Source organism: Amia ocellicauda, chromosome 17, assembly GCF_036373705.1.
Source record: "Amia ocellicauda isolate fAmiCal2 chromosome 17, fAmiCal2.hap1, whole genome shotgun sequence".
In the NCBI taxonomy this organism is placed as follows: domain Eukaryota; kingdom Metazoa; phylum Chordata; class Actinopteri; order Amiiformes; family Amiidae; genus Amia; species Amia ocellicauda.
In genome coordinates this window covers 18,735,455-18,749,008 of record NC_089866.1, presented here as the reverse complement: position 1 = coordinate 18,749,008, position 13,554 = coordinate 18,735,455, and the positions used below count along the sequence as shown (strand labels likewise).

Below are 13,554 nucleotides of genomic sequence, written 5' to 3'. Positions count from 1 at the left end.
GCAATTGCTAGTCAGGTAAAATGTAAGTAAATCTATTACTTATGTTCTGTAAACAAAACAAGTCCTTGTGATGGTTCAATATAATGAGTGAAGTTACTTAAAAAGCAACGCACTCACTACTTGTTATTATAAGCTAAGAAATTAAAGTAGTAGTCATTTGAGTGACTGAACAAGTAAATCCAAGGACATTTGCAGTAATGAAAAGGAAATGATAGTAATTCATAGTGATATGGAAGTTAATGCTGTAATTGTCACAGGGATGGCAAACCTTTTTTTGAATGAGGTGCCCAAAGTCTGGTTTGTATACTTTGCTAAGTGTGAAAGGGTGCCAATGATAAATTAGGGGTATAAAAGTTTATACAGAGGCTACATTTTTTTAACCAATATTTATACATTTTTTCTTGTACTTTTTTGTTGCAAGTGCGGCTGCAGAGTATGAAGCTGAATGAAGAGAGGCGCAAATTCTTCCCCCCAAATATAAATATGCAGGTTCCATTTTCGCCACTTTGTCAATTTACAGATATAAAAAAGCAATAGTAATAGCACTTCACTAGCTCGGTCATTTTTGGAATATGTCCCTTTTTATTTTGGACAATGAGAATCTTTAATCCTCATTCAAATGAAATCAATCAATCTTAATTGTATATAGTGGAATACCATGCCAAAGCATGCCACACATTAAGAAAGTATAATATGTGCATCATACAATGAATGCATCATTTAAATGTTGCAGTATTGCTACAGTGCGGTAAAATGCATGATTCACATTTCATTACGCATTAAGTTTGAGGAATAAAATGCTAAAGTACATTTAAAAGCCCCATTAAAATCACAATCTACCCCCAGAACAAAGTCCCACAGATCCTCCCATTGCCCTGCCGTTACACACAAGAAGTAGGAGTTTGTTCATTTGGCTGCATTAGTAACCCTTCATATTGTTTTGTGTTTTGTTTGCACTTGCACTGAATCATTACTAATGCACCTTCATTTATTTCAGCGTATATTTACTTAATATCTATTGCTTTTACATTTTGTAAAATAAGTAAAACTGGTAGATTAATATACATTGTGTGGGACATATGTTTTAATAAAAAAAAATAATGCAGTGTTATCAACCTACCGTATGAGTGTGCTCAAATGTATTCTACAAATCAAATCAGCTTTTCGCAGTTCTGCGCAGATCTGCGCTGCTCCACCAATGGGAGCGGAGGATTCTGCAGTTCAGCGCATATCTGCGAAAATCTGCGCACAAGAACCTAAAACATGATTATCATAAGTAAAATAAAAATTCGAAGTAATTTATTTTTGTGAGCATAGCATTGCCTTCTTCTATGCAACTATTAAAAAGTATGACCCCCTAAATTCTATTCCAAACGAATTGCCTCCCCCTGCTGGTGATATTATTTTAATACAAAATCTATAATTACAGTTACATCAATATTTACAATAATTTGCATTGCGCGTGTCATATAGGCGATGTGTATCTGTGTCTCTACTGTAGCTCTCCAGGAGACCTGGTCCTGGGGTCCCAATGTCCTGATAGGTTTATGTCCAACAGTTCCTTCATTTAACTAGTAATTGGCCTAAGCTTTTTAATCATTTTAAACCATTGGGGATGTCAAGTGAAAAGTATATAAGGCATCCACATTCTCCAACATTTTGTAAGTTAAACCATTTTAAAAGTCGGTTATCAATATAAGTTCAATTCATATTTTCAAGTAATTGAGAGTGCAGTTGGATCAAGACCCAGCAGGAGGCATTGGGAGCCACTGACCTATATAGATGCCAAATACTATCACCAACAGAGACTATATTTGGCAATGGCACTTTTGGGCATAGCAGATGCAGTATTGTGTCACCCCAACAGATACTGTCAAATTTGTATTTTAATCTTTGCAGACTATGTTTGTTAAAATGTAACTGTAGCACTAATAAGCTCATCAATGCTTGGTTAACCCCTTTTAGATGCTCAATACAGAGATTTTAATCTACAAACACACATTATAAGCATTTAGAAAGCTGAAGTTTGTGATATATTGTCAAACTTCTCTTCTTAGTTCTATAAATGCTGAAGTTGAAGTGTTATATGTATCATGTACTAAACTATTTAGTAATGACAATAGGAAGTTTAGCAATGTTTCTGTTCCAAATAGTCTTAATCTCTCAGGAGGTGCCGTTCAAAGTTCAGAGATTTGTATTATAATCTTTTTTGGGATTTTGGAGCTCAGAATACAGTTATACACAGCTCTATATGTGCTACAGCACATTTTAAGCATGGCATGGCATGACAATTTCAATTCTGTTAAATTAATTTATATAAATAACTACCATGTTTTATCTGTTGAGAAATTCCTAAAAATGGGACTTTCTCTTCTATTGTGAGGGCAGATCATGTGCCTTATGTTGGCACCGAAGAACCACATGCATCTGCTCTTTAATGCTTTGCCATCAGCATGTAAATTGCTGTCAGACAGTTCCTCCATTCACAGATTAGTAATTATTTTAAGTATAAGGCATAAGTACTTTCAGACTTCCAAGTCTTCTGCTCTGTTGTGCATCGGTGTGATTGATCAAGGATGCAACGTATGCTGTTATAGCTACCTGATTCTCATTTTATGGAAAGTTAGATTAATTTAATTTGATTAAAGACATGCAAGATTAAAAGTACCAGACTTCAGCAGTAATAATAACAATAATGTATTATTATTATTATTATTATTATTATTATTATTATTATTATTATTATTATTATTATTATTATAGACATTTCCCATGTAGCCTCATTACTTGTAGTACATCTGGCTGACTGATATACAAGTATGACTGACACAAATATTAATTGTAAATGCACAGACATAATAGGTATGTTTAAGACAATTAGAGAATAGCATAAGACCATTTTTTGGACAGATCACCTCTCCTCTCATAAATACTTTCCTTGCTTTTCTTATGGTCTAATGACCCATCATGCACATGCCAACAGAGCAGAAGACTTGGAAGAATTTCTGACATTCTGAATATGCCAAATCACACAGAAAACAGGTCAAATATGGATAAGTGAGAGAAGTGTCAATCAATTATATAAGATGTAGAGGATAACTGTACTTGTATCAGGGAATTCTACCTGTAACATTTACTTATAATGGGAAAACACAGTTTATAAATTATACAGTAATGGCAAAGTAAAGTTCATTCCATGTGCATTTGAAAAAATAAACTTAAACTAGCACAGTCTCTTCAACACAATCCTTTGTGAACACATTTGAGATAAAACCTCACTGGGTCATTCGCTTGACTCTTGCGACAATGGGGTCTTTGTGTCCCAAACATAAAGGCTAAAAACAAAACAACAAAAAACTAAAACGAGACAAAATGTATTGAAAGCCAATTGTGAATGGCAGCAGGAAGGTTTTAAACAGTTTGGTGGAAAACTACCACTTTTACCTAATTAACTCAAGATACTGGCAGAATGAATGCTTCCAGTATGAATGAAACAGTTTCCTCCTCACATGAGACCAGTGCAAGGTAAAATAAGTTTATATTTCTGACAAAAATAGTGCAAACTCCAATTTCTGTCCAACACAGGCCATTTCATGTCATTGTATAGATTTTAAACATGTATGCACATTGTATAAGCGTGTGCAATCTTTAAAACACCGTTCTAACTAGATAGGCTATAGTCGTAGTTATAATTATTAAGATTGTCTTATTTAGGCAATGCCCTGGGCAGGATGTCAGTGTAACTAGCATGAGAAACCCAAGAGTGCAACAACACTGTGTTATTGACTTGGGTCAGTTGCTTTCCCTGACAAAAACTCTCTTATCTTTCATACCCCTTCAGCTATGTTAAATACGTCTTAAAAAAAAAAAAAGAGCACCTATCACCATGCCTGGCAACGGGTCTAGCCCTTAGCCATTAGTTTTTTTTTTTTAAAGGTGGAGTTAAAAAGAAAGTGGCTAATCCTTACACTATTATTCCTAAACTACTTAAAGCATGTGCATTTAAAATGGATAGCCCCGATGGGACTGAGGTGTCCACAGAATTAAAGACAAAGGTACTTTTTCTTTTATTTCCCTTTTTTAATGTCACACTTTTGCGTATTTCATGCACTTAGCACAAGCCGTAATTGAACTGAGAGGACACGCAATTGTGTTGTGATCTCTGTGACACAAATTAGTCTCAATAGCAAAGAAACAGACAAAGATAAAACTGTGTGTAATTGAATTTATTTCCAGTACACGAGGACCCTGCCTCCAACAACAGGGCCACTGTGCTCCTATATATGTAGAGTAGAGGACAGCCTCCGCATCCGCAAGTCCGGGTTAAAACCCAGCTCGCAGATTGCAGATGAGCAGAAGACACAAATATAGCTACAATCGTTACCAACAATCGGTGTTTTTTTATCAGTATTAGGCTTTAGTCATTTTTTAATTAATGCATTCAATTAAATAAACATATCAGCTATAGTCGGTGAAGTCTGAGGGGGGGAAATGGCAAAAGATTCCAATGAAACGGAATATCAGCCTTTGCTAAAAGGTGTAAAAACTCCAAAGAAAGTTCTGGTAAGTTAGAAAAGTACTTGAATGAAAGAGTTTTAATAGTTTGAAATGAATGCGCATCGTTGTCTTAGTGTAACAGTGGTTAATGGTTAGGATTAATACAGTAAGATGAGGGATGTGAGCCAGATGTTTGTTTCCCATTCCCAGCTCTGTAATCCAGCGTGCTCCAGGAAAACATCACCTTTCGCTTTTGCTTTAGACAGATAATGACAGGTATTATTGGGATTTAGGCACGATTGTATTTATTTTTTAAATTGCCTATAACGTGAAGTACAAAAAATATGTAATTATATAACTGAAGTGAGCAGTGTGATGCCGCTATGTATCCTTGATTGTGTCGGTCTTATTGAGCTTTAAATTAAGTACGAATTTGAATGCAACGTGTGTCTACTGCAACATTTCCTTGGTACAGATGTGATGAATGACAAGGACCCAGGGGATCTTTTCTATATCTGAATAATTCAATCAACCGGTCTACAGCCCCTGAGATTTACTTTTTGTCTGTGTATTATTGGTTGCAGGTTCCTAACAAAACCCTTGTGCTGGCTGTTTGTGCAGCTTGCATTGGAGGGACCTTTCAGTATGGATATAATGTATCCATCATCAACGCTCCTACCAAGGTGAGTGACCACTAATTCAGAAATCATATTTTTGCTCTTTAGTTGCCTGGGTGTTGATGGAGGGTGCATGACTTGTTTTGGTCTGAATGTGAATATATTATACTTTTAACATTGCAATCTATTCGTGTTTTTAAGTAGAATTGCACAGCTGTTGACGTTATCATATACAATAGTGATCCTTGACAAATTAAACCAGTGAAGTGTTCAGTCAAGTCATTATACACTACTGAAGAGCCTATAGTTATTTCCTCTGTGGTTGGACATATATATCATGAGACCACCTTTTATGTATATACTTACTCAATCATTCAAGTAATTACATACATACAGATTGTGATCAGGTAATTCTGAAACAGCTTGTGATGGATTCGTTCACATCAAAGAGATGGTTTGGTCTAGGTCAATGACACAGTCACGCAGTCACATGAACTACGCAGATGAAGCACAGTCGTATCAGGACATCTATGCTTAGGTTCATTTTGTCACACTTGTTTATTTATTTATTTATTTATTTATTTATTTATTTGTTAAACCTTACAGAAAAAAACAACAACAACTACAAATTCATAGTCAGACTGATTCAGAGAGAATTGGATAAAGTGAATGGCAACAAGTAAAAAGAGCAGCTTTATTTAAGCTCTCAGCATACAATGATACATTTCCACAGTTTTTAAAATGTTCTAATCTGCAGGTGATTCACATAAGTGATGACCTTAAAACAGTTATTTACAGCCAGGACTTTTACTAAAGTGAAAGGAGCATATCAATAAATATAATTGATGAATATTTGCAATTGAATTAACAGTATTTTCTAAACCAAACGCATCACTGAATAAGATTGTGTCAAATGAAGAATGGGTGCTTTCAGCTGCATATGATTTTTATCTTTGAATTCAAAGCCCATACAGAGTTTCATGAATGAGACGTGGTTTCAGCGATATAACACCTACATGAGTGAAGAATTGCTGACTCTCTTCTGGTCTTCCATCGTCTCCATTTTCACTCTCGGTGGTTTCATTGGGGCGTCTATTGGTGGAGCCCTTGCTATTAGGGTGGGGAGGTAAGTGCTGTCACTTCTTTGTGTAGCACAGTACATCATACTGCAGAATAACTGGTATACAATTTTAAACAAATTCCCTTATTCATTTAATAAATGTATAAGGCGTGTTATAAACTATGTTGCAAAACAAACTTTCAGCTTTCTCCATATCGGTATGCTTAATTCATGTATCAGTATCACGAGAAGACTTTTTGAGAAGATGTGAACATACATTTTTAAAGAAGGTATTAAAGTGACCAATTATTAATTTAAGAAAATCTTTAACCTGTTTATTATTATTATTTATGTATTAGCAGATGCCCTTGTCCATATTTACAACATGCCATTTGTTAATTGGTCTTACAAAAGGAGTCAGGCTTTGCATGTTTTTAATGCACTAACTTTCTAACTAACAAATCCATCAATGTTTTCAGAAGTCACAAGACAGCTTTTGTGAATTTTAGAAGTCTTTGTGTCTATATTCCCTGCCAACTAATTGCACCACTCTGTAGGTAACATTTACCAGCAGGGTCATTAGATAAAGTGTTCAAAGTTATTGAGAGAGAGTAATAATTCTGCATTTTCAGTGATATTTTAAAACACTACAGAGCAACAGTATATGAATCAGTTTTGGAAAGTGCTTTTGTTAAAGGTAAAATAAAAAAGCAAATAAATTGATTAATCATGCTTAGCAGACTGCTTCATTTTTTATTTTATTTTTTGTTTTCTTTACTACAGAAAAGGATCTCTACTGGTAAACAATGTATTTGCCTTGTTAGCTTCATTGTTAATGGGCCTGAGCTACCCCACTGGAGTGTTTGAGCTTTTAATCATTGGACGCTTTCTTATCGGGCTAAATGCAGGTAAACCTGATGTTCAGCATCTCTTCCACTGGACGACTTTATTAAGTCTTAACAGAAGCAAAAGTGAAAAACTGTTCTCCCTGTAGGGCAGATTTTGAGGATTTATAAAACCAAAACATGCCATTATGTTGTAGCGAGTGAGAGGATTTAAAAGATTAGTCCACTTCTGCAGGAATACTAGCACTGAACAAAGAGCTATTGTAATAGGATTCAGGACGGCAAAACTGTAAAACCACAAGAACAGAGCTGAAGGGTATGGCACAGATACAGAAAATAAAACAAACGAACTGTATTCATTAGGATGGATTTTTTTGTTTTTTTGCCAAACCACAGTAAGAATTATAAATTATATTTTCTACAACACTAATGTGCAGACTGTTCATTATGACTGTTAAATACTTGTTAAATACTTATACCTGCTCTTTTTTAACGAATTGAAAGGAATTGGCATCTGTGTTCAACCTCTGTACCTGGGAGAGATTGCGCCTCGATCTCTGCGAGGAGTAATGGCCATGGGAACATCTGTGTTCATCACAGGAGGCATATTGATGGGACAAGTCATAGGACTAAAGTGAGTAAAAGGCAGGAACAAAACACACGTTTTCTGTGAAACACTCTCAGGTTTTTTTCTCATTTTCCTTTATCCATATAGCCTAAACATTCGGTCTGTATCAATTTAGAGAGTTGCTGGGCGGAGAGGAGTACTGGCCAATTCTGTTGTCTACCAGTTGCATTCCTGCAGTCCTTCAGTTATTGATATTGCCCTGGTTTCCCGAGAGCCCGAGGTACCTGCTGATTGATAAGGGGGATGACCTTGAATGCAAGAAAGGTAGGCACAGCATCCAATGACATCACTGGACCTTTCAATTATGTGGATTTTGCTGTAAAGGAATACACATAAATGATAATAAAACAAATAATGGATTTAATTAGTCAGATCCTTACAGCATACAAGTGTCTTAGACAATGTGAGAGCTGGTGGAGCAATGGCGTCTGTGTCTGAACTCCTTAAAATAGCCCTGAAGAAACTGCATGGCCCTGATGACTGCCACGCTGAGAGGGAAGACATGGAGAAAGAAAGGGTCACAGCCCTGGGCACCAAGGCTAAAAAACCCTGGGAGGTAGTGATGGACCGCAGCCTGCGCTGGCAGCTCATTTCAGTGATCATCTTGAACTCTGCTCAGCAGCTCAATGGCATCAATGCTGTAAGTGGTGTAGCATATAGTGCACCAATGTGAATACAATATTCACAATGTAATCATTTGCAGCATTTCTGATTTTCCTTTCATATTTAATATTGAATGGAAATCTCCCTTGTTTCCCGTGATAGATTTATTTCTACGCAAATTACATTTTTACCCGAGCTGGAATTCCAGAGCCCAGAATCCCCTATGTCACAATCGGCACCGGGGCCTGTGAGTGTCTGACTGCATTGACCTGCGTAAGTACGACAAGACCAAAAACAAAGAGACTGTATCACTGGGAATGTAATCTTGTCCCAAGAACTGTAGCACAATATAAACTAGCTTTAGTGGACACTTTAATCAAATATACAAGATACATTTTTTTGTATATTACTACCACAATAGGGTTTGAAGAAAATAAACTAGTATGTACTTTACATAGATTAAAAACATGCATTGATATGTTATAGGTTAACCATACATTGATCTATTTGTTATTTAAAGTACCTGCTAGCTAGAGATACAGTATCAGTACATATTAACTAAGGTGGTGTTCTGTTCCTTTGGAGTGGCACTTTACACTTTGAATTGATGCCGTGTTTTGTTTTCTTGTAAACCAGTGCCAGGTCTTTAAATGAACAGACATGCATGCAATACGTTTATTATTGTTATTATTATTATTGTTTCTTTGGATGAAAATGTGACAACGTTTTGTGGTGTTGAATGTGAAGCTTTGTGTTTTCTAGGGCATATTAATTGAATCTCTTGGAAGAAGGGTGCTGATAATTGGAGGCTATTCGCTGATGACCCTGTGGTGTGTTTGTCTAACACTGACACTGAGTTTTCAGGTAAGGTGTTTCATATCGTACCCTCACTCTAAAAAACATTGTAAAGAATGAACAAATCTGGTAATAATAAAACACAAACAGCAGGGAGTGAATAAGACCCAGGTTGATCTATAAAAGGTTGCACCATGTAACTTCATCTTTTACATTGATGCAACATCACACATTTGAGTTTAAATTATTTTACTGTTATTCATAAATTTACAACAAAATTGTGCTGTTGCAAATTCTGATAGCGCTGAAAATGTCTTGATGTGTTGTTAGTGTGAAACGTTTGCCAGTTATAGCAGCAGCTCCTGTATGCATACCGAGGTGGTTATGCAATTTTATAAATGCAGGAATGTGCCATGGAGCTGTTGCAAAGGCAGCGTTTGGGGTGGAAGAGGGATGTAAAGCAATGAATGCTGGGAAAGTGAGTTTGCTGAGGGATGCTTATGCGTATGAAGGCAGAAGTCAGGCATGAGTTTGGGGTGGTCCTCCTCTTGAGTGATAGACTCCATTCTGTGTAGTATTTAAACATGCAATTTTATGTTTATATTCCTTGCAGGATGCCAGCCCTTGGGTACCTTATCTAAGCATGGTCTGTGTGTTTTGTTTTATCCTGAGCTTTGGATTAGGACCAGGTGAAGTTTTTTATATGAATTACCAAACCTACATCAGCAGTATTCCTCAGCACATTTGTTTATCTTTATATTTTATGCTGTAATGCAAGACCATTTAGCACAAATTCTTAAACTTCAAATCTGTATAATAGGAAATCTTTGAAATAACTACAGCTAAACTAGATTCTCCTTGATAGAATCAGTGCAGGCTTAAAACACAACCAGCAAGTGACAGAAGTTGTTTTGTGTAACTGATCCAGAACAAAGAAAAATAAAGGAAAGAACACTATAATAAACTTGTGCTGCCATTTTAGAAAGTAGCTGTAATAATAAGCCTTCATAAGAATATAAGATATATCAGATAATTCGGTTCACTCAGAATAAATAAGGTAGTCTATTGTAATTTGCTTCATAACCAAGTTGATTATGGGTGCATATATTTCCAAATAGGATTATTATTCATAATGACCAGTTTTTATTGTTTGTATACTTTCAAGTATTGTTTTTAATTCATTAATTCAACTCACAACACCGGCCTCATATGAGCACTGGAGGGTTGCACAGAAAATACAATTCCTCTTAGATGGGCACTGTGGTCCCTTAGACTGCTGTCCATACTTTTAAATCCTGCAACACAGTGGCTCTGCATCTTGGGGTAACTTGGTCCAATTGCTTAATAAATAGTCCATTTAGTTCTTATTGTCTATATTAACTCTCTTTCTGTTCCTCATTTGCTTTTCCCAGGTGGCGTGACCAACATTTTAACCACAGAGCTGTTTACTCAGACAGCACGCCCAGCAGGCTACATCATTGGAGGATCTGTAAACTGGCTTAGCTTTTTTTTGATAGGAATGATTTTCCCATTCATTGTGGTATGTTTTTCCCCCCTTGTCATTTTCACTTAAGGGTTCATATTAAAAATAACCTATACAAATAGGTTTTTCCAACATTGTGGGCAACGCTGCTGTCTGATTGTTGCTGTAAATTCCTGCCACATAAGAAAACAATGTGCGAACTTCTGTTGCCAGTTCTCTGCGGCCTCATGCAGGTGAATGCAGGTGATTTTTTTTTTGTACTGAGTGGAAGAAGTAATACAGGGCCTGTATAGAATTCTCAAAGTGTTTTTTCTACTTGTTAACTATATCTCTCCTTTCGTTTTTTCCCCTGGGCCCTTCTCCTGGCTCAATCCAAGTATGTATAGCGGCAGATGGGAACATAATTTGCCCCTCTCTCTTATTCCTCTGCCACCTTTTTTAATCTGCCAGGTGCTCAACATTAAATTTAATAACATAAAAAACTAAACATTTGATCATGTGTACCATCAGGAGCCAATAAGAAGACTCTATTCTAATTGTGATTGACACGTTCTCCTACATGACCACTTTGATAAAATGTTATTAGGCATGAAAGAAAATTTAAAGAGGAAGGAAAAAACAACAACAATCTAACCATCAGGTTGTTTTTAAACATTGGGTGTTTTTTAAATTTAAATTTTAAATTATTTGTGGTGGACAATTTATTTGGGGACCTACGCCTATGGTTATGGTTTTAAACATTGAAACATTGCCCGTCATAAAAACTTAGAAAGTTAATTTTGTTTTTATAAAATGTGGGTTTTTTACAATTATATGCAAAGTTTAGGATCATCAGTGACTAAGCTTTCTAACATTCATGATTTTCTGAACATCAGATGAAGTCTAAGAAAAGGCAAAGATTTACTTTAATCAACATTTATTCCAATTTTACCATTTCGCTTAAGAGAACACTGTATATTTAAGGCATTGAAGGCCATGACAAATCCCACAGTGTTTCTGAATCAACCTAGTTATTCCTGCCTTGCCAATGAATCATATTTTTCTGAACTAACTGAAGTCACTTTCTTTCTACCTCTAATTTGTTTCAGAATGGCCTTCAGCAGTACTGCTTCCTGGTGTTCCTGGTTATATGTTCCCTGGTGGCACTGTACATTTTCTTCATCGTTCCTGAGACCAAAAACAAAACCTTCCTTGAAATCCAACAGGAATTTCAGGCTCGTAACGGTATCAAACTTGATGAAAATAACAAACCAGAGGTATTGCTGTCCACACCACTGTGAAAATATTAACTACTCTCAATTCTGTGGTGGCTTCAAATAATGTAAGGTTCTTTTTGGTTAGTGCAATGGCTCTTATGGCAAAACCCCTATACACAACATCTGTTAGACATTTTAACAACCAAATTCAAATAAATGAGAAACATTTCCAAATTGGAAAAAACAATGTTTTGTGCGTAATATTGTATTGGGGTTTGAGGAGATGGTCACCTGTACGAACAGTAGGGATTCTTTAAATGTAGATATATTTGTGCCCAATAGTTCAATACCTTTGTATCAGATAATGTCAGTGCTTCAATTAGTGATTCACAGAAAAATAAAAATGTATATACAGTACACTAATATATTTAGATTTGACATGTCCCATTGGAAGAACTAGATTAGAATAGTGGCTTTTCTGTTCAAGGTACTCAGGGATTATACTGAACTGCATCAGAGACTAACGCACTGACTGAATATATAGAAAAGTGGATAAATGGACACACTGAGTAAGATTAACAAATCTTAGAATAACGCATTTCAAAACAGTTTTTGATAGAAGTATTACAAATAGATATATGTGGTTATTAATGGAATTTCAAATAAAGGTCAGGAGGAAGACAACCCCCAATCAGGCTTCACTCCAAGCCAAGGCTTTGCTCTGAACCAATGAGATATTCCCTTACATACACACACTATCATAAGTACCACATGACAAGTTCTTTGCGTCAGTAGCTCACTTCCATCGCACCTAAACACTGATCAACAGCCCTCCGACTCCCCCAGTCTCAACCTTTGCAGCAGCTCCTTGATTCCAACCACCAGGTGGTGGGGTTTATGATGACCTCGTCCTCACGGTTAGGCTTCGTCCCCTCAGCCATAAGAATTAAGGTCAAAATATCCCCATTACTTCAATCATTACTTTCTCCACCTACTTCCATAGGAGGTTGTCTGAACTACTGAATGTCATGTCAATGTTTTATGTATTCCATTGCTCTCAGAGATTTTGTGAGCTTGTGCAAAAATATTGAAATAAACATGAATTAGTGAAGCTGGTGTGTTTGTTTGCTTTCTTGGATGCTGTGATACTTCACTTTTTTGTCATGCATTTTTAGTGGGGAAATTTACTTTTTATTTATACACCGATAAGCCATAATATTATGACCACTGACAGGTGAAGTGAATAACACTGATAATCTCGTTATCATGGCACCTGTCAGTGGGTGGGATATATTAGGCAGCAAGTGAACAGTTTGTCCTCAAAGTTGATGTGTTAGAAGCAGGAAAAATGGGCAGCGTAAGGATCTGAGCGACTTTGACAAGGGCCAGATTGTGATGACTAGACAACTGGGTCAGAGCATCTCCAGAACTGCAGCTCTTGTGGGGTGTTCCTACAATGAGCGCCTACAATGAGCATCAGAACTGGACCACGGAGCAATGGAAGAAGGTGGCCTGGTCTGATGAATGACAAGTTCAAGGTGTTGACTGGGCCTCCAAATATCCCAGATCTCAATCCAATCGAGCATCTGTGGGATGTGCTGGACAAACAAGTCCTTGCAACTTACAGGTCTTAAAGGATCTGCTGCTAACATCTTGGTGCCAGATACCACAGCACACCTTCAGAGGTCTAGTGGAGTCCAGGCCTCGACGGGTCAGGGCTGTTTTGGCGGCAAAAGGGGGACCGACACAATATTAGGCAGGTGGTCATAATGTTATGGCTGATCAGTGTATTCTTTATATTATTAATGGTTTCATATTGTTAATTCAGTT

At 36.6% G+C, this 13,554-nt stretch overlaps 1 protein-coding gene across 2 annotated transcripts; it reads left to right on the top strand.

The window, feature by feature from the left end:
* The first annotated feature begins 3,934 nt into the window (after positions 1–3,934).
* On the top strand, positions 3,935–12,835 carry slc2a11b (solute carrier family 2 member 11b). Of its 2 annotated transcripts, none has more exons than XM_066689530.1 (12): positions 3,935–4,055; positions 5,082–5,180; positions 6,080–6,240; positions 6,958–7,082; positions 7,524–7,653; positions 7,763–7,911; positions 8,100–8,287; positions 8,413–8,523; positions 9,013–9,114; positions 9,659–9,734; positions 10,458–10,585; positions 11,617–12,835. In XM_066689530.1, exons 1-12 carry the CDS (start codon positions 4,008–4,010, stop codon positions 11,806–11,808), a joined length of 1,509 nt encoding a protein of 502 aa, XP_066545627.1. In that variant the 5' UTR covers positions 3,935–4,007; the 3' UTR covers positions 11,809–12,835. The 2 variants fall into 2 exon arrangements, with proteins under 2 accessions (XP_066545627.1, XP_066545626.1); XM_066689529.1 differs by lacking the exon at positions 3,935–4,055 and adding an exon at positions 4,087–4,563.
* The last annotated feature ends 719 nt before the right edge of the window (positions 12,836–13,554 follow it).